The sequence below is a fragment of the Aspergillus candidus genome (assembly GCF_002847045.1).
Source record: "Aspergillus candidus strain CBS 102.13 unplaced genomic scaffold BDW47scaffold_2, whole genome shotgun sequence".
Taxonomy (NCBI): Eukaryota; Fungi; Ascomycota; class Eurotiomycetes; order Eurotiales; family Aspergillaceae; genus Aspergillus; species Aspergillus candidus.
The window spans coordinates 433979-450886 of NW_020194007.1; the positions used below are offsets into that span (position 1 = coordinate 433979).

General features: G+C 52.4%; 6 protein-coding genes across 6 annotated transcripts; 3 read left to right on the plus strand and 3 right to left on the minus strand.

Moving 5' to 3' along the window:
- Positions 1-161: 161 nt before the first annotated feature.
- Positions 162-1500, plus strand: BDW47DRAFT_98027 (putative mRNA decapping hydrolase). The gene is made up of 3 exons (XM_024820553.1): positions 162-265; positions 329-991; positions 1057-1500. The coding sequence occupies exons 1-3, from the start codon at positions 190-192 to the stop codon at positions 1290-1292; spliced, it is 975 nt and encodes a 324-aa protein (XP_024676207.1). The 5' UTR covers positions 162-189; the 3' UTR covers positions 1293-1500.
- A 185-nt stretch (positions 1501-1685) lies between these two features.
- On the minus strand, positions 1686-3064 carry BDW47DRAFT_114896 (nucleotide-diphospho-sugar transferase; the record flags this gene model as incomplete). The annotated part of the gene is made up of 3 exons (XM_024814734.1): positions 1686-1790; positions 1881-2515; positions 2587-3064. The coding sequence occupies 3 exons, from the start codon at positions 3062-3064 to the stop codon at positions 1686-1688; spliced, it is 1218 nt and encodes a 405-aa protein (XP_024676208.1).
- A 261-nt stretch (positions 3065-3325) lies between these two features.
- On the minus strand, positions 3326-7038 carry BDW47DRAFT_98029 (putative DUF221 domain protein). Its single transcript, XM_024820554.1, has 4 exons — positions 5989-7038; positions 5311-5928; positions 4527-5252; positions 3326-4473 (listed from the first exon to the last, which is right to left on the minus strand). Exons 1-4 carry the CDS (start codon positions 6503-6505, stop codon positions 3629-3631), a joined length of 2706 nt encoding a protein of 901 aa, XP_024676209.1. The 5' UTR covers positions 6506-7038; the 3' UTR covers positions 3326-3628.
- Positions 7039-7161: 123 nt separating this feature from the next.
- BDW47DRAFT_98031 (uncharacterized protein) lies at positions 7162-7858 on the plus strand. Its single transcript, XM_024820555.1, has one exon. It carries the CDS (start codon positions 7182-7184, stop codon positions 7437-7439), a length of 258 nt encoding a protein of 85 aa, XP_024676210.1. The 5' UTR covers positions 7162-7181; the 3' UTR covers positions 7440-7858.
- Positions 7859-9558: 1700 nt separating this feature from the next.
- BDW47DRAFT_25704 (uncharacterized protein) lies at positions 9559-11749 on the minus strand. The gene is made up of 2 exons (XM_024818584.1): positions 10887-11749; positions 9559-10820 (listed from the first exon to the last, which is right to left on the minus strand). The coding sequence occupies exons 1-2, from the start codon at positions 11382-11384 to the stop codon at positions 9651-9653; spliced, it is 1668 nt and encodes a 555-aa protein (XP_024676211.1). The 5' UTR covers positions 11385-11749; the 3' UTR covers positions 9559-9650.
- A 1543-nt stretch (positions 11750-13292) lies between these two features.
- On the plus strand, positions 13293-16716 carry BDW47DRAFT_25710 (MCM DNA helicase complex subunit MCM6). Its single transcript, XM_024818585.1, has 4 exons — positions 13293-15071; positions 15127-15262; positions 15325-16308; positions 16386-16716. Exons 1-4 carry the CDS (start codon positions 13435-13437, stop codon positions 16533-16535), a joined length of 2907 nt encoding a protein of 968 aa, XP_024676212.1. The 5' UTR covers positions 13293-13434; the 3' UTR covers positions 16536-16716.
- Positions 16717-16908: the final 192 nt, after the last annotated feature.

Here is a 16908-nt window from a genome sequence, read left to right on the forward strand (position 1 = left end):
GATGTGGTGGTGAATATATGCGGAGCAGAAATGCGGTCCCACACGCCACTCCCTGCCTCAGGCATAAACCAGCCGATAAGGCACTGATAAGGCTCAACAACAATTCTGCCCCTCAAGTAAACACCATCATCAACAAACTCACCAACCATTCATCCACTCAATCAATTCCACCAAGCCATCAATTCCACCATGGCAAACACCCAGGAGAAGGAATCCCCCGAGGCACTGGTCTCCAAGTTCGAGATCACCCGGCTCCTCAACCAAGGTAACTACACCTACATATCCCCTCCACCAACCCCGCCCTCCAGCTAATAAAGCCATAAAACAGACCAAAACGGCCGACGCATCACCCTCCTCGGCACAATCAACAATCAACAAGGCATCCTAACAGCCGAGCGCGCCGCCTTCGCGACCGAATCCCCCGCTGCGTTGCAAGCCTTCCATGCAGCCATCACGCGCGTCACCAACCTAGGCGATAATGACATCTACCGCTGGTACATGGCGTCCTCATGCGGCTCTCCAGCAGGAGAAGCAACAGAAGCAGCACCATCCGACCTCAAACTCAACCTAATCTGGCCCTGCACAGAACAACACATCCGCAAATACTCCTCCCAAGTCCTCCGCGTCGTGACCGAAACGCCCTCCATCTACAGCACGCACGTGCGTCCCTACATGCAAGCCAAGCGCGAGGAGGGCCGGCTGAACTGGGTGTTCAATATCCTGGAGGGCCGCACGGAGCAGGAGGACGTCATACTGCGGGACGGGGAAGGCGAAGACGCGTTCCTCGTGTTGCCGGATTTGAACTGGGATCGGAAGACGATGGGGTCGCTGCATTTGTTGGGGCTGGTGCAGAGGAGGGATATTTGGAGTTTGCGCGATTTGAAGAAGAGGCATTTGCCTTGGTTGAGGGTTTTGAGGAAGCGCTTGTTGGAGGGGACTGTGCGGGCTTTTCCGGAATTGGAGGTCGATCAGTTGAAGCTTTATGTGCATTGTATGCCCCCCCCCCCCCCTTCTTTTTCCTTGGCTGTGAGGTGGTAAGTACTAACACAATTACAGACCAACCAACCTACTATCACTTCCACATCCACATCGTGAACGTCATGCTCGAAGCAGGCTCCACCCAAGCAACGGGCAAAGCCTTCGGTTTGGAGAATCTTATGTCCCAGCTGGAGACGATGGAAGGGGATGACGACGCCGGTCTGGCTGATGTTGACTTGACTTATTTCCTGGGTGAGGCGAGCGAGTTGTGGACGGATGTGTTTGGGCCGATAAAGGCGGGGAAACTTGAGTAATTGGGGCTTTCTATCTGGTTTGCGAGATAGCTTGCTTGGTTACTTGCTAGATAGCTATATTAGATGAGTAGAGGATAGGGTGGTGGGTAGATTTATGAGATGTCTGCTTATGGTGAATGATTGATGATGATGATGGTAGGGTGGGTATTCAATGAGATATGAGAGATTCAATTAACATTGCTATGAAACAATGGTACCTACCTACCTTACCCGAAACACATAGAAATGACATTCCAAAATCACAGATACTATACTACAACTCCAAACAATATGGAACCAGAGTAAAACAATCCACAACCAGGTGGATATATGAACTATATAGTATCTGACGTATAAACACATAAACAATCAACCCTATCTCCAAACGCCACCCATACCGACATCAAGACCAAGCTAGAACTGCTCCTCGTCTTCGGGGATGGGCTGTTTCTCCGCGTCTTGGTTGTTACCTTTGGGAGGCCATTCCGGGGCTGGGTAGCTGAGGAGACGGCAGACGTCCTGTAGCATCATTAGTATTAGTGAATTGCATGTGATGATTGAGGGGAGAAGAAGAAGGAAAAGGAAAAAGAGAGGGAAATAAGAACGTACCCTCCGACGACGACGAAAGTTATTATACAAATCCCTCCACACCTGCCGATCCTGACAGCCACTCTCCTGCGCCGTCCCAGGACTGATCTTACACTTCGGCAGCATCTCGACCAGCAATTTCTGCGGCCACATGATCCACGGCTTCGGCAGCGGCGCATCCGAAAAGTGCACGATCTTCGCCTCAGCGAGCACCCGCTCCGGATCCCAATCCTCATACTCGTTGCCCAGGAAGTTCCGGTGGTCGTCGCGGCGGAACTCGCTCGTCACGAGCCCGTACTGCCGGTGCGGCAGCACCAGCGCCGAGTCCGCGTACCGGTCGTTGAGAAGAGTCACGTCGTACTGGGTGGTTTCGCTGACGCCGACTTGGCCGTAGATGGCTGCGCCCGCGTTGTCCACTAGCGCAGTGTATTCGCGGTAGGAGGGCTCGATGACGACGACGAGCGCGGAGAGCTGTTTGGTGTCTGGGAGGGCCCAGTACGCGCGTGGCATTGCTACTTTCGCGGAGGGGAGGAAGAAGAGCTCGTCCATGTTGTTGAGGACGGTTGCGTCGGTGTCGATGTGGATGACGCGGTCGAATTCGGTTTCGCCGAAGGCGAGAAGCTTCGTGATGCTTTTGTCCCATGGTTCGTCGGATCCTTTTAACAGGGATTAGCTTTGCCGGTAGAGTTTTCCGAGGTGGAAAGTAAAATGGAAAGGGAAAATATACCTCCAGCCGCACGCATCATTGACGCATCAACAGGCACCAACTGCACCCCGTACCTCTCAGCCGCCGTCTCCAACAACGACTCGTCCCTGCCGCGATCAGTCTCCATGAAGACATCCCACTGCTCCGGATAGAACAGCACGCGCCGCGCCCGACTCCCCAGCCGATCCAGCGCCTCGAACACCATCAGCGCATTGCAGATATAGGCGCTAGACGTCGCGTACACCGTGTAGCCATACCGGGACCAGTCGACGATGTTGTAGTCGACGTGCGATTGGCGGGGCGTGACCTGGTAAGGCGGGGGATCGGACTTGGGCCAGAAGAGGTAGAGGAGGATGAGGGCGAAGACGACCCAGGTGCGGACGTGGCGGAGTTGGCGCTTTAGGATGGCGAGGAGCGGCTCGTCGGGAATGTCGAAGAAGTCGTCTTCGGAGGCGTTGGAATCTTTGCGACTCAGGGTTGGGCGGATGGTTGGCGCCATTTTTGCTGTTCTTTTTGTCGTTCTATTCTCTAATTTGCTTGTCCGTCTTACTGGATGGTGAGAGGGTACCATCCATCACGGTTGGGGTCGATTTCGGCTGAATTGGATGGATGGCTTGTTGGGATGCGGTGTTTGAGATGATCGGTCTGGTCTGGCTTGTGATGGATGAGTGGCGATCTGGCTGTTTGTTTGGTTTGATCGGGCTATCAATAGCAACCAGCCACATTTGATAGTGGATCCACATTCATTTCCACTTATGTTGCTCGAAAGTCTATACACAGGAATTCCACGTTTCTGCTCAGGACCGCTACCAAATTACAGTGGTTTTTGATTTACCAAATATTGTAGTTGCTCGATTGATGCAGACCATCCATAATATACTCCAACAACCACCTCGCCAACATTAAATGGCACATTACTTCAAACATTAACCTCCAGCGTATATAACAACACAACGTGCAGTGGTTTATCGGGTATCAAGAAGTGTAACATAGACCTCATCCATACTACGGCCGCGACCGCAGAGCGCAACCGGCTAGACGTCCACCAAGTGCAGACAATCGATCAGAAATGGATCTTGTCTTTGTAGATAGGGGGAATGCCCTTGTCCATATCCCAGTGGATCTTGTTCTTTTCGTCCAGCCACGAGTCCTCATCCGTGATGGGGATCACCTTGCTGCTGTGCTGGATCTCCTGTCGGCTGATGCCGAGCTCGTCGCGGGGGATCCACAACAGGGGTGGCTGTGAGGAAATGGCGGGGTGGAAGTATGCGTTCCGCTCGACCTCGGGCGCGTAGCTAGTCGTATCGTGCGCGTTGGGCACCAAACGACGCATCTGGGTGTAGCCGCTGAACCTGTGTGGGTGGAGCCAGCGGACGAGGAAGTTACCTTGAGGGACCTCGGAGGAACCGGTCAGGCCCTTCTCGGCGGAGTCAACGCTGGCGATGTTGCTCACGCGACCTTTTTCGCCATTTTCGCCGGCTCCATTCGCAGCAGAACCCTCCGGCTGAGGGTCTGACGCCCGGTGCATGTCGGCCTTTTCACTGGCCAGGAGCGCCTCTTCCTCGGCTTCGAGGTTCTTGGGAAGGTAGTTGATCAGGGGCTCCATCGCGTTGTTGAGCGAGACGTGGTAGATGATGATGAACACCAGGAAGATGATCATCAGGATCAGGGGCCCCACGGCGACAGAATTTCCGGCTGCGCCAATCGCGAAGAGACCGATCAGACAGCCCATCAGCAGGTAGCAGCCGACGGTGATGTGCTGCAACGCACGCACGTACGCCTTGCCCTGGGTGTCAATGTCGGCGTTGGACACGTAGAGCATGTTATAGCGGTAGGCGAAGTAGAACAGGTAGAGGCCGATTGCGCCAAACGCAATGACCAGCGGGGCAATGCACGAATAAGTGATCGCTGCGATCGAGTTAGCATGTTTGGTAGTCACCAGGCTCAAGGGGAACACGTACCAACAACGGCCAACAGAGTGAAAACGGGATACACGGTGCCCCAGCCCAGACCAGCGAGGGTCGACCAGCGGGTGTAGATCTTGCGCGGGGTGTTGTCCAAGAACATGCCCAGGATCTTGCCGACAATGAGTCCGCCGATCTGTAAGAGAGCACCGGAGCTGAAGGACAGGCCCTGCAAGATGATGTACGAGATGTAGAAGTTGGAGGCAGTGGGGATGTTGTTAGCGAGGAGACTGGCGGCGCTCGCAGGGTTTTCGATGATCTTGGTCGCCACACTGGATGCCGACGATGCAATGGTCACGACCAGGAAAACCTGAACGACCTGGAAAGCGAAGTAGAAGTTCTGGGTGGTCAATTCCACCTCCGCGAGACTGGGCGCACCGCCGATCTTAGCCATCAGACGGAGGATGATCGGCAGCATGGCCATCAGGACCGACATCAAGACCGAAGGCAGCAGCGAGTTGATGACACTGCGCAGCCAGCCGGGCGCATTGTAGATAAAGTTCAGCCACGGCAGCATGTTGGTCAAGGCGTTGAGATTGGAGATGGCACCAACAAAGGCGGTGGGAATCGCCCAGAAGATAACGAGAGCAAAGACGAACGCAACACTCAGCGTGTAGCGCATGATGCGCTCCCACCATTTGATGCGCAGGTTCTGCCAGATCACCTGGGTGGGATCCAGGCCGATGTACCTCGGGGCCATATGCAGGGGCAGGTTGTGTGCGACTACGCATGTCAGCAACGGGTCGTGAATCTAGATGGGTTCTCAAAGATGGGAGCATACCGGATTGATAAGCGGCCTGGGCGTCAGCCTGGTAGTAAAACTCCACGAACACGGACGAGACGAGCTTCGCATCGCCGGCTCGGTGCTTGGCCTGGAGTTCTTCAATCTCCGGGCTGAGGCGCTCGATCTCGGATCGCGCCCAGTTGATGGTATCAACCTTCTTACCGATGATCATCTTGAGACGGTGGGTGGGTCGGTCGGAGGCTTTCACCCAACGGCTGGCGACGGAGCCGGACTCATCATCGGGTTCTCCGCCCATGGTCTCCAGGGCAATCGGATCGTCGTCGGCGTGGCCTTGTTTCTTGAGGGCCTTGCGGCGGGCAGCATTCGCCATGACGATGAGCTTGGTCTCGGCCGCCTCGAGCTTCATGGCGGCGTCGTCGCGTTCCTTGACCTTGTCTTGCAACTCCTCCGTGTCGGTGGTCAGCCACACATTCTTGACCTTCTCGACGCCGAACATCCTGCGGATCCGGTCGCAGTCCAGGTAGTCCTCGGTGACTGCAGTGAAGAGCACCGTGCGGGACGACAGCCGGCTGGCATACGCCGGCGACAGGGAATAGGCCTGGCGCAGGTTGATGTAGAAGATGTTCTCGCGGGTAATGGTGTAGAAGATGAAACCTAGAGCACGGCGGTTAGACTCGACTTCCGGGCCTACGGTCTAACATTCAGAGGACCTACCGACGAAGATCCAGGCGATGAAAGTATGGGCAAAATAGCGCGCATAGCCCTCTTGTTTAATGTTGGACATGCTGAGGATATCCAGCTGCCTCTTACCAGCGCCGCCCGTGCCGTTCACCGGTAGCAGGACCGGGAAGGTCAGACAGGTGCCGACGAAGCAGATCATGGAGACGAGCTTGAGAAAGCGCAGCATAAGATAGGCGTCCATGGAATGGTGCTGCAAGACATATTCATCGGGAATCTTGTACATATCCCGCAGCCAATTGAGGACCCCGGTCGAGGACGGGGGAGTGCGCTCCTCGGGTCGCAAGACGCCGAGGTAGGTTCGGGGCATGTACATGCGGCGCTCACTGCGGCGCAGGATGATAAAGAGCACGACCATGATCAGGGCGACCGCCAAGGTCGGGACAATGGTGGTGACGAGGCCGAAGCCGGAGTTCGAGGTATCTTTGGGATCCTCGTCCGCACGGCGGGCCATCTGATGAAGGCCGGAGAGGCCAACATCACGGAGGTTCATGATGACCGAGGGCCTTATGACCCTTGGTGTGTCGAGATTGAGCTTCGATGTCTGTTGGGATGAAAGCCGACCGTGGTGACCACGTCAGAGAGTCACACAGGTAGCGAAAGAAGAGTATAAGGACGAGAGAAAGACAAGAAAGAGAGAAAGAGAAAAGAGAGGCGGGAGGTCGGAGGAGAAAAGAACGAAAGAAAGAATTAGTATGGTTTAACAAGCGACCCAAAAGATGAACGAAAGAATGCAGGGAAGTGTAAAAAGTAAAAACCCAGAGATAAAAATCTCAAATTACGAGAAACAAAGGAGAAGAGACACTAGAGGTACCTAGCTAAGGCAGAGAGGGGCGATCCAGATCGGGTCTTGTTTACGTTCTTAATTTTGTCTCAAGCTTTAACTTTACTTTCTTCGGTCTTCATCGCCAGTTAAGACAGTAAGACAATCAGACGGTAAAACACACATGCCAATTCGCCCCTCTCAATCCATGGACAGAACCAAATTGACTGACTCGATCGATAGGGATGGGAGGGTCATCCAGCTGTTCCCCACCCAAGAGGCGAAAAATAAAAGAGACAAGAAAAAGAATCTGTAACCCCATTTGATCTGGTGGGAGAGATCGGTGGGCCATGGGCGGTTCCGTGGGTGACGACAGTTCAGCCACGACCTTGTCTATCATTGGCAAATGCACCCTGAATCCTTGAATCTCGGACCCGAATTGAATTGGGCCCTGGGGGGAGGAAAGTTTCTTTCCCATCGTGACAAGTCAGTCTGTCCACCTCATCCTCATCTGGAGCTCAGCCGGGCGCTTGCATTCCCTGACCACTTTCGCTGCCCTCTTCAATCCTATTATCATTTATTCAATCTCGTTCAATCTCGTCTTATTGTTTTGTCGTATTCTGTCTTGTCTATTGTTTATTTACTGTCTCATACCAAGGGATAGAATATAGAACACCCCAATGAGAATGACGTCAATCAAACAACAGTGAACCCCAAATTTCATTTCCTAAATGCCTCTACTTCCAGGGGAGGCTGGAGCAAGGGACATCGCTAGTCACCGAAGAGGAAATGGATTTCCGTTGATCAGATCCAAACTATTCCCAGTTGATGCGACCGGGTCCACAGGACAAGTCCCACGATCCCCCAGTCCTCTGAGCATGATCCTCTCCAGCCACCGTCTATGGATTTGTTTGCGTGTTGGATGATTTCCAAATACATCTCTCTCCCGACCCATATCTCTACATCGGAAGGACGGTGGATGTCGCCACAATTGTCTTGTCTTGTTCATGGGACGGTGGTATTTGCAGCCCGTGTCTCCACCACGGCGGCACCGATCGTCTGAATGCAGATCTTGGACACGACGACGATCGGCATCTCCGTGAGGATAGGTTGGAGGTAGTAGGCAGACAAAATCATTTCTGATGGAGTTTCATCCGGGAATGTTCTCCGATCATCACTACTTACTTACAGAATCTACCCGAACCACGGCTGACAATAACATCGCAAGCAAGTGTTTCATCCACATCTATGTGTGCGGAAAGTATGCCCTAAAATCAACCATCCCCCCTGTATCCTCCCAAAGAACAGCCAATTCCACCCATGGACAACTAACCAATAGTTGATAAAACAGACTTTCCTACCCATCTGGTAGGAACCAGTCCTAAACTAACAAACCCTCGCCAAGCCATAGATCATCTCCCACAATCTTATTATCGTTAGTTTGGTTTAGTTTGGCATCTCACGTTACTGTAATCCAGTCCGTCCATCGTCCGAGCCGGAACCACAAAAGAGAGGAAGGAAAAAAAAAACTCAGTCCATAGCCCCTATCAAGCCACACTCGATAGTTCCACAGCGCTGGTTCTACATATTATTTACATTCATGGATGGCGTCATTCCGATCCAGCTGGGCAGATTCCGCACGATGTGGTGCATTCTTGTGTGACTGATTTGTCTGTCTATCGTCATCGCAATCATCATCTTAATTGTACCCAACCGCTGTTTGCCTGATTGGGTGGTCTTGGTTAGAGGTTTTGTGGCTGGGTAAAAACTTATGACACCTACGTAGTAAGTATATTAACAAGTGAGGAATAACGTATTAGGATAAGTAGGTAAAGGATATTGCGCCACTTTTCATGCGATCAGTACACTATATTAGTACACTCAACACTACCGTAAGAACTGAATGCCGTCATCATTCGCTCTTTAGGTATAGAACTGCAGATTAACCCTATCATTATTATAGTACTCCGTATATTCATGTCTAGTTAAGGTCCCCAGCGTGGTCTCCTAGAATGAATTGGGAAATGGAAGAAAGAAAAAAAGAGGGTATATATATTTCATCCACACCAACCTCAACCTCCCGAGTACCTATGATAACTAAACCACCCACCTACATATACACCTACATATACATATACATATACATACAAAAGAGTACGTCAATTACCCCACACAAGCATGCTCCCCCCCAAACCACACCAAATGATATATATATATATAGAAACGAATTAAATAAACAACAAATAAACAAAAACAACCGCCAAGCACGATGTCATGTCTCGACCTGTCACAGCCTAGACTGTCGGTGAGTGCAGGGATTTGCTTTTGCCACTACGTGCTATCGATGAAACACCTAAGTACGGAGTACTCCATAAAGGTATGTATGTATGATGTATGTATGCTGTGTGGCTGGGAGGTTCTGACAGGGACACGGGGCGGGGCGCTACTATCATTGTAAGATAATATAATATATGACGGAGGGCGGGGGCGGGGGATGGAGGATGGAGTTGGTATATATTGGACAAATTCTGACGTAGGATTTGCTAAGTGGGGTTGTTTTTTGGATTGGGGTTGGTTATTTTTGCTATTTGCTTGGTAAGGTAAGGTAGCTGTCTAGTTCTAAGAGTGGTGCTTATAGTGGAATTGATGAACTGCAATGGCAGTAAGAATGATAATAATGATTTTGTTGATAGGTTTAACACAACCTGATAAGGGATTGACTCTTGTATGTGCCCTCTATTTATCTTAAAATGTGAAGGAAAAAAAAATTACTAAGCGACTGCCTGCAAGTCGCTAAAATATCAATTGCAAAATCTATATACAAATCCAAATACATTCAAAACGCTCAACACAAGCCAGAAGGGTAGGTAGGGTATCAAACATCATCGGGGTCATCCGGCCCCGAAGACGCACACAACTCGCTCTCGAACGCGTCAATCCCGCGAATCGGCGGCGTCAGAGCCAGAAAGCTAAACAGGATCTCGTTGAAATGGAACTGCAAATCCGGACGAAGCTGCTTGTGCACCTTCAGCAGCTCGCCCGTGGACCACCCGCGCTCGGGGTCCTTGAGGTCTGCCTCGTAGGACTCTTCCAGCAGCAGCCAGATGAAGGTCTCGCAGGCGGGCGTGCGGTCGAGGCCGTGCGACTTGGCCGCCTTCTGGATGTGGTCGAGGAAGCGCGCCGTTTTGCCCGGGTGGTCTTGGAAGTCCCACAGCGCGGCCGTGATGTAGATTAGGGCGGCAGTGCGCATCACCTCCTGGGTGGGCACGCCCTGGACGACGTAGACGCGGGAGTCGAGCGGGACTTGGGATGGGTGGGGTCCGCTGGAGAGGAGCGGGAAGAGCGGGCTGTCCATGCCGAATGCGGCCCGCCGCTGCGGGACGGATGTGAGGTATGCGTCTGAGCTTTGGGCGGACATTAGTTGTTCGGCGCCGCGGAGGAATGTGCCCAGCCATTGCTGGCCTTCGGGGCTGATGGATGATTCCAATGGCATAAGGAGGTACCGGACGAAGTGGAGGATGACTTCGTGGATTTTGCTGGATCCCCCGCGGGACCGCAGCATTTGGACGGCTTGATCCTCGTAGCCTCTTGAAACTTGGCGGTCGCCGAAGCGCTCTTCCTGTAATGCTAAACCCGACAGGGTCATTCCTAGGTGGTCTGCGTCCATTGGTAGAGACCCGCTCATGACTTTGTCGATGCCCGTTACCACTTGTCGGGGGTGGTTGTGGACGTGATCGCCGTCCTCCAATTGGTGGAGTTGCGACCTCCACCGGGAACAGTAAGACAGGATGACTGCTTGAAACGCTAACGGATGGCACATGGCCGACCGAAAGATCTGGTCCTTGATGTATTTGTTCTGACCCGACCAGTACGTCAGCCGGTTTGTCCAGTAGTCGACTAAAACGGCGTTCTCCGGCGACGACTCCATTGGCAGACTGCGAAAAGGATCTTTTCTTGATGCATCGAGCATCGTGAGAGGCGATGCAAGGTTGAGATTCTTGGATGGGTGCGACGGGGGTGAGAGGGACGAAGGTCCAGATGAAGCCTAGAAGCCATTTTGGTCAGATTCGCAATGGATGCGCAACGTACCCCTCACTGGAGGACAACTTACTAGAGATTCATCATCGAGATCCGCTTGGACTTGCTCGGGCCCGACGTCCTCGCTGTCTACCGCATCCAGACCGAATTTCTTCTGCTGCCATGGCAGACATCGTAAAGGCCGAATGGGATGTTCAGCCTCCGCGCCGTGTTTGCAATGCTTGCGCTGCTTTCGTTTCTCTTGGACGTGGTGACGCATCACATGCGCCCGCTTCTCTCGGGAGGACGAGTTGGAATCGACAAAGTAGAACATTTGACTCTTCACCGGTTTGAGCCCCGGCCCTACCAGACGTCCCTGTTTCTTAAGGGTGATGGTACCCTCAGGATCATGGTCGGAACGTCTGGATTGAGAGCGCCCGTCGCTTCTGCCCTGTCCAATGCCTTGGACCGGAGCGGGTTCGTCCAGAGCGGGGGCGCGCAAAGCATGTCGGTATTTACTTTGCGGTGAAGCAGTACCATGACGGAATTCGGCATGAGTGACATCAGCGGACGGTTGGCTATCCCCCGGCATTGCGAGATACCTCTGGCGGAAAAAGAAAATTGTAATAAAAAAAATAAACAAAAACAACCAGACACGACACGGGGAGAAGAAGATGGGCTATTCGTGAGGATGCGACAGACTTTCACGGGCTAGCTTGCGCTCGTCAAAGCTGCCTACCAAGCATCTCTGGGGAGCAGCAGAACAGGGGCGCAACAAGATCAAATTTCCCTTTTCGTAGTCATTGCATCGCACAAAGGCGGCGTGGCTGACAAGGAACACAAAATGATACTATATAAGAAGGGGGAGGAGAGGGGGAAGACCGGGGAGGAGGTCACCAAGTCATCCTCGTGTCTGTCAGTGGTAATAATAGGAGAAAGGATTTGTGAGATAGTTAACTTCCGGGGCTTATCAATTTTGAAGAGGGGTTTCTAGGGCCGGGTCTAACTCAGTCGTTAGTCTTTGTTAGTGGTTGAGTTAGCCAGAATGGAGGAAACACGACGAGCCCCATTGAGCAGGGAGTTTTGGACTTGGGGGGAGGACGGTAGTTGCGACAAGAAAGTTGGCCCGAGTCCACGGTCAGTCGGTCGATTACTCTGTCTGTCCTAGACTCCCCCAGTTGGTGGAGAGCGCCGGGATTGAGATCCATCCACAGCCGCTCTGCTTGTCTTCTTCGGCTGCGTCCGTCAACCTCGGTTGTGATTGGGTGGCAGGAGCTTTGGCCTTGTACATTTGGCAGGTTGATTGGTCGCGGAGGGCAGAAATGTGCCCCTACTGGAAAATGGTCGCTGGGAAAAGGATTGAGGTGAACCGGTTGGCTGGTGCTGTCTGCATGTTCAGATGTGGATTCGAGCCGAGGACCTTTATCCGTATCGAGCAAGCGTCGCTATACTGGTATTGGGCTGGAAGTCCGTGGCTGTTTGCTTATTATTGTCGTGGCAATCATGTAGACACGTCTATCTTGAGATACGAGTCGGGGATACAGAAAAGGAGAATTCTCGTGTTGAATATTATATACTCCCTAGTAGATATTGCACTTGCGACAATAGATGATTCTCTCGAGTAATCAAGGGAAAAGAAAAGAAAACGAGACTAGTTATAGTTGGGACATGCATGTGATTTGCCTGGTTGTGTGACGCCCAGACCCCTATATTGAGTGTGAGATGCTCAGGCCACGATTCACAGGGGTGGACTATTTCCTTATATTGGTTAGTACCGTCAGAGCTGACACTAGTGGTTAATTCGATATTGTTTGAGGCAATATACAAAGTACGGAGTACACACTACACACTACACACTACACACTACACACTACACAGTAAGCAGTATATATAAGGATTGAGCTATATATGACTCGAGACTTGGAATAAACACTAAGTCATTGGCAAAAGTTTACTTGATTAACATAACTATATTCTGCAGTGTATTCCTACTAAGATACTAACCCGAAGCATCTATGTTAGTCAAAAATGAGTAAGAGGACAAATCGCCCACGATGTTAATGCCGTGTCACCCGTTACTCGATGCTAATGACAGCTTCGTGTGCTTCATGACTGATCTATTGTATCTTGTAACTGGGTAATGATTTCTTGCAAGAGAAGAAGTCGTATTTATATCGATTGGAGTACATATTCCACACATACTCCGTACTCCGCACCCCGTAGTTATCTGATTCAGATCTATCTTGGTATCCCCACAGTAAATAAACAGCAAATTTCAAGTCAGTTTCTTCAGTGTCTGTTCAACCTTGGCAGCGATGAGGTAAGCATCCCGAATAGGAAACAAAAACCACTTAACGCGTCGGTCCGCATTATCCTTTCCCCGACGCGTCGGGCGCGCACACACGCGTCCCACCGAAAGAAGAAAAGTCCCGCTTTGAAGGGCGGAGGAAAACGAAAAGCAGGATAGATCTCCAAACAGACCATTTTCCCAACTTCATGTGCGATTGTGGCCTACGAATTGACCACTCTACACTCTACCTTGCGTGATTACCCCCACCGTCCGTACAAACACCCCAATTGCAACAACTGGTTGATCGACCTGACCTCCCCCCTGGCCACTGCTTGGCCGCCAATTGATCGCCATGTCCTCCTTGTTTGACGCTGTCATCCAGTCCGAATTGGGCTCGACGGCCGGCTCTCGCAACATTCCTTCGGATAATTTCCCCAGTTCTCGACCGCAGCCCCCCTCCGAGAGCAATGGCCCCATGAGCGACGCCCATGGGGGCTTCCCTGACGACCAGGTCGTGGGTGCAAATGGCTCGTCCGTCAACCGTCTCCAAAACCCCTACGTCCCGGGCCCGCCGCCCGTCGTCGATGTGGTCGGCGAGAAGGTACAGCAGGCCTTTGAGGAGTTGCTGGAAACTTACATGGAGGAGCCGTCGTCATCAGCACCCCCGCCGTCGTCGGAGATGCTGAGCGACAAATACTATCTCGCGCAAATCCATGGCATGAGGAAATTTGACCTCTCCACGTTGTATGTGGACTTTAGGCACCTGGCCTCGTTGGATAATCCCATTCTGGCGGATGCGATCGCCAACCAATACTTCCGGTTTCAGCCGTTCCTGACGAATGCCCTGCACAACCTCATGGAGAAATACGAGCCGGAGTATTACGCGACACATCGTCAAGCGGAGAGTGCATCTTCGCAGGCCGGCACTTCGATGGCCGCCGCCGACTCTCGCGCGAGTATGTCGGATATGCCGGAGTTGGCGAAATCCATGCGGGAGAAGACCCGTCACCAGCAGACCGACAGACTTTTCTCCGTCGCCTTTTACAACCTCCCCCTCGTTTCGAGACTCCGCCAGCTGCGCACCTCGCAGATCGGAAAGCTGCTCTCGGTTTCGGGCACTGTGACGCGGACATCAGAAGTCCGGCCGGAACTGGCGCTGGGAACATTCATTTGCGAAACTTGCAAGACTGTGGTCAAGGATGTCGAGCAGACTTTCAAATATACGGAGCCGGCGCAATGCCCGAACCGAACCTGCGGGAATCGTTATGGATGGAGACTCGATATCAACAAGAGCACTTTCGTTGACTGGCAAAAGGTGAAATTGCAGGAGTCGTCGCACGAAATTCCCACGGGCAGTATGCCGCGTACAATGGATGTGATCCTTCGTGGCGAGATGGTGGACCGTGCCAGAGCCGGTGAGCGATGTATCTTCACCGGTACCCTCATTGTGGTTCCCGATGTGAGTCAGCTCGGACTCCCGGGTGTACGGCCTGAGGCTGTTCGCGACACAGGGTCGTCCCGTCTTGGGGAAGCAGGTGGTGGTGGAGTTTCGGGACTGAAAGCCCTGGGTGCCAGAGATCTGACCTACCGGTTGGCCTTCCTCTCTTGTATGGTCACGCCCGACACAACCACCCCGGGCCAGCAATCGAACCAGCAGTTGAATGGGCAGTCGAACAACATTCTGGCCTCCTTGAACCAGCAGGAGGCCGAGTCGACTGATGACAAGGCCCAAGAGGCTCTTCTCCACAGCCTGACGCCCTATGAAGTCGACGATCTAAAGAAGTTGGTTCATTCCGACTACATCTACTCTCGTCTGGTGGATTCCATTGCCCCCATGATTTATGGACATCGTCAGATCAAAAAGGGTTTGCTTCTGCAGCTGATTGGCGGTGTGGGCAAGTCGACCGAGCAAGAGAGTATGCAACTGCGTGGTGACCTTAACATCTGTATCGTTGGTGACCCGTCGACAAGCAAGAGTCAGTTTTTGAAGTAAGCTGCCCTCTTCCTCACTGGCAATGTTCGCCACTAACGACAATTGTGCTAGATATATTTGCTCGTTACATCCCCGTGCCGTCTACACCAGTGGCAAGGCTTCCTCCGCAGCCGGTTTAACTGCTTCCGTTGTCAAGGATGCCGAGACTGGCGAGTTTACCATTGAGGCTGGTGCGCTCATGTTGGCTGTATGTTGCTATCCTTCCATGCACTTTAGTTCCCCGTCCAAGAAACTAACTTTGATGTCCAGAACGGGGGTGGTATTTGCGCTATTGACGAGTTCGACAAAATGGATATCGGCGACCAAGTCGCTATCCACGAAGCTATGGAACAGCAAACCATCTCTATCGCCAAAGCCGGTATCCACACCACCCTTAACGCCCGCGCATCTATCCTTGCCGCTGCCAACCCTATCGGTGGTCGGTACAACCCGAAGGTGCCGTTGCGCGCGAACCTTAACTTCAGTGCACCCATTATGAGTCGTTTCGATTTGTTCTTCATCATCCGAGACGAGCCGAACGAGGGCGTGGACCGCAACCTGGCCAACCATATCGTCAACGTCCACATGAACCGTGACGAGGCAGTGGAGCCAGAGTTCAGCACTGAACAAATCCAGCGATACATCCGTTTTGCCCGGACTTTCCGACCTGTCTTTACCGACGCAGCCAAGGCCGTGCTGGTCGAAAAGTACAAGGAACTCCGCTCGAATGATGCGCAGGGCGGCATTGGCCGCTCGTCCTACCGGATTACCGTCCGTCAGCTCGAATCGCTGATTCGTCTTTCCGAAGCAGTGGCCAAGGCCAACTGCGTAGAAGAGATCGCCCCTCATTTCGTGCACGAAGCGTACGATCTCCTCCGGCAGAGTATCGTCACCGTTGAGAAGGATGACGTCGAGGTCGACGACGAGGAGGAGACTGCCGGCCAAAGGAACGGCGAAGAGGATCAAGAGATGGCCGATCGTGACCGCGAAGGCGACAGCCCCATGCGCGACGATGGCGAAGCAGCTCAAACGCAGCAACGCCCAAGGACCAAGGTCTCCTTCGACCATTACATGAAGATCTTGAACCTCGTCGTGCGTCGCGTCCACGAGGACGAAGCCGCAGCAGGCGAAGGCGTTGAGCAGGAAGACCTTATTGTGTGGTATCTCGAACAGATTGAGTCCGAGCTGAACAACGAGGAAGATCTGCAGAAGGAGCGCGATCTGGCGATGAAGGTGCTGAAACGCATGGTCAAGGTTTGTCTTCCCCTGAAACAGGCACCCACGTGTCTGTCTACCCTCTGACGTTCCCAACTAATATGCTTTACCCCCAGGATAATATCCTCATGCCGATTAGAGGCGAAGGGCTGGTCGACTCGGCCGAGGACGAACAATCAACGCGGACAGTCTACGTCTTGCACCCCAACTGCACCCCCGATGATATATTTGAAGATCGCCAACGGGGAAACCGGAGAAACCAATAAGCGTGCAGAATGGTATGGCATGGCATGGTGCAAGTGATGAGTGATGAACGTGTTTGCTATTTTTTGTCTAGGTTTATGGGGTAGATCTGTTGATATCTGTTTAGTCTTAGAATAATCGGTCTGGCGCTTCTGGGATTCCGGATTTGAACCACTCAATGAAATGTGAAATGAATTGAGATTTGATACTGATTACTTTATTACTTCTTGGGGATATCTGAGAAAAGGCGACAAGGCTTCGTTTATCCGTCATGGGGTAGTCTCTGTATCTCACTCCTCGTAAATATTCCCACGCATCTCTTCCCAACTATCTTCCTTTGAGCTAATCTCATCTCGTGCCCTTGACGACTTCACCTTTCCACCTTGAACCCCTCCT

Excerpts from the sequence above, each read along its gene's own strand:
- BDW47DRAFT_98027 (XM_024820553.1), top strand. The coding sequence starts at position 190 with ATGGCAAACACCCAGGAGAAGGAATCCCCCGAGGCACTGGTCTCCAAG. Across the intron at positions 266-328 it reads CACCCGGCTCCTCAACCAAG|ACCAAAACGGCCGACGCATC; the intron begins GTAACTACACCT and ends GCCATAAAACAG. Across the intron at positions 992-1,056 it reads GTTGAAGCTTTATGTGCATT|ACCAACCAACCTACTATCAC; the intron begins GTATGCCCCCCC and ends ACACAATTACAG.
- BDW47DRAFT_25704 (XM_024818584.1), bottom strand. The coding sequence starts at position 11,384 with ATGCCGGGGGATAGCCAACCGTCCGCTGATGTCACTCATGCCGAATTC. Across the intron at positions 10,821-10,886 it reads ATCTCGATGATGAATCTCTA|GCTTCATCTGGACCTTCGTC; the intron begins GTAAGTTGTCCT and ends AATGGCTTCTAG.
- BDW47DRAFT_98029 (XM_024820554.1), bottom strand. The coding sequence starts at position 6,505 with ATGAACCTCCGTGATGTTGGCCTCTCCGGCCTTCATCAGATGGCCCGC. Across the intron at positions 5,929-5,988 it reads CATCGCCTGGATCTTCGTCG|GTTTCATCTTCTACACCATT; the intron begins GTAGGTCCTCTG and ends GCCGTGCTCTAG. Across the intron at positions 5,253-5,310 it reads CCAGGCCGCTTATCAATCCG|TCGCACACAACCTGCCCCTG; the intron begins GTATGCTCCCAT and ends TGACATGCGTAG.
- BDW47DRAFT_98031 (XM_024820555.1), top strand. The coding sequence starts at position 7,182 with ATGCACCCTGAATCCTTGAATCTCGGACCCGAATTGAATTGGGCCCTG.
- BDW47DRAFT_25710 (XM_024818585.1), top strand. The coding sequence starts at position 13,435 with ATGTCCTCCTTGTTTGACGCTGTCATCCAGTCCGAATTGGGCTCGACG. Across the intron at positions 15,263-15,324 it reads CTGGTGCGCTCATGTTGGCT|AACGGGGGTGGTATTTGCGC; the intron begins GTATGTTGCTAT and ends TTTGATGTCCAG. Across the intron at positions 16,309-16,385 it reads TGCTGAAACGCATGGTCAAG|GATAATATCCTCATGCCGAT; the intron begins GTTTGTCTTCCC and ends CTTTACCCCCAG.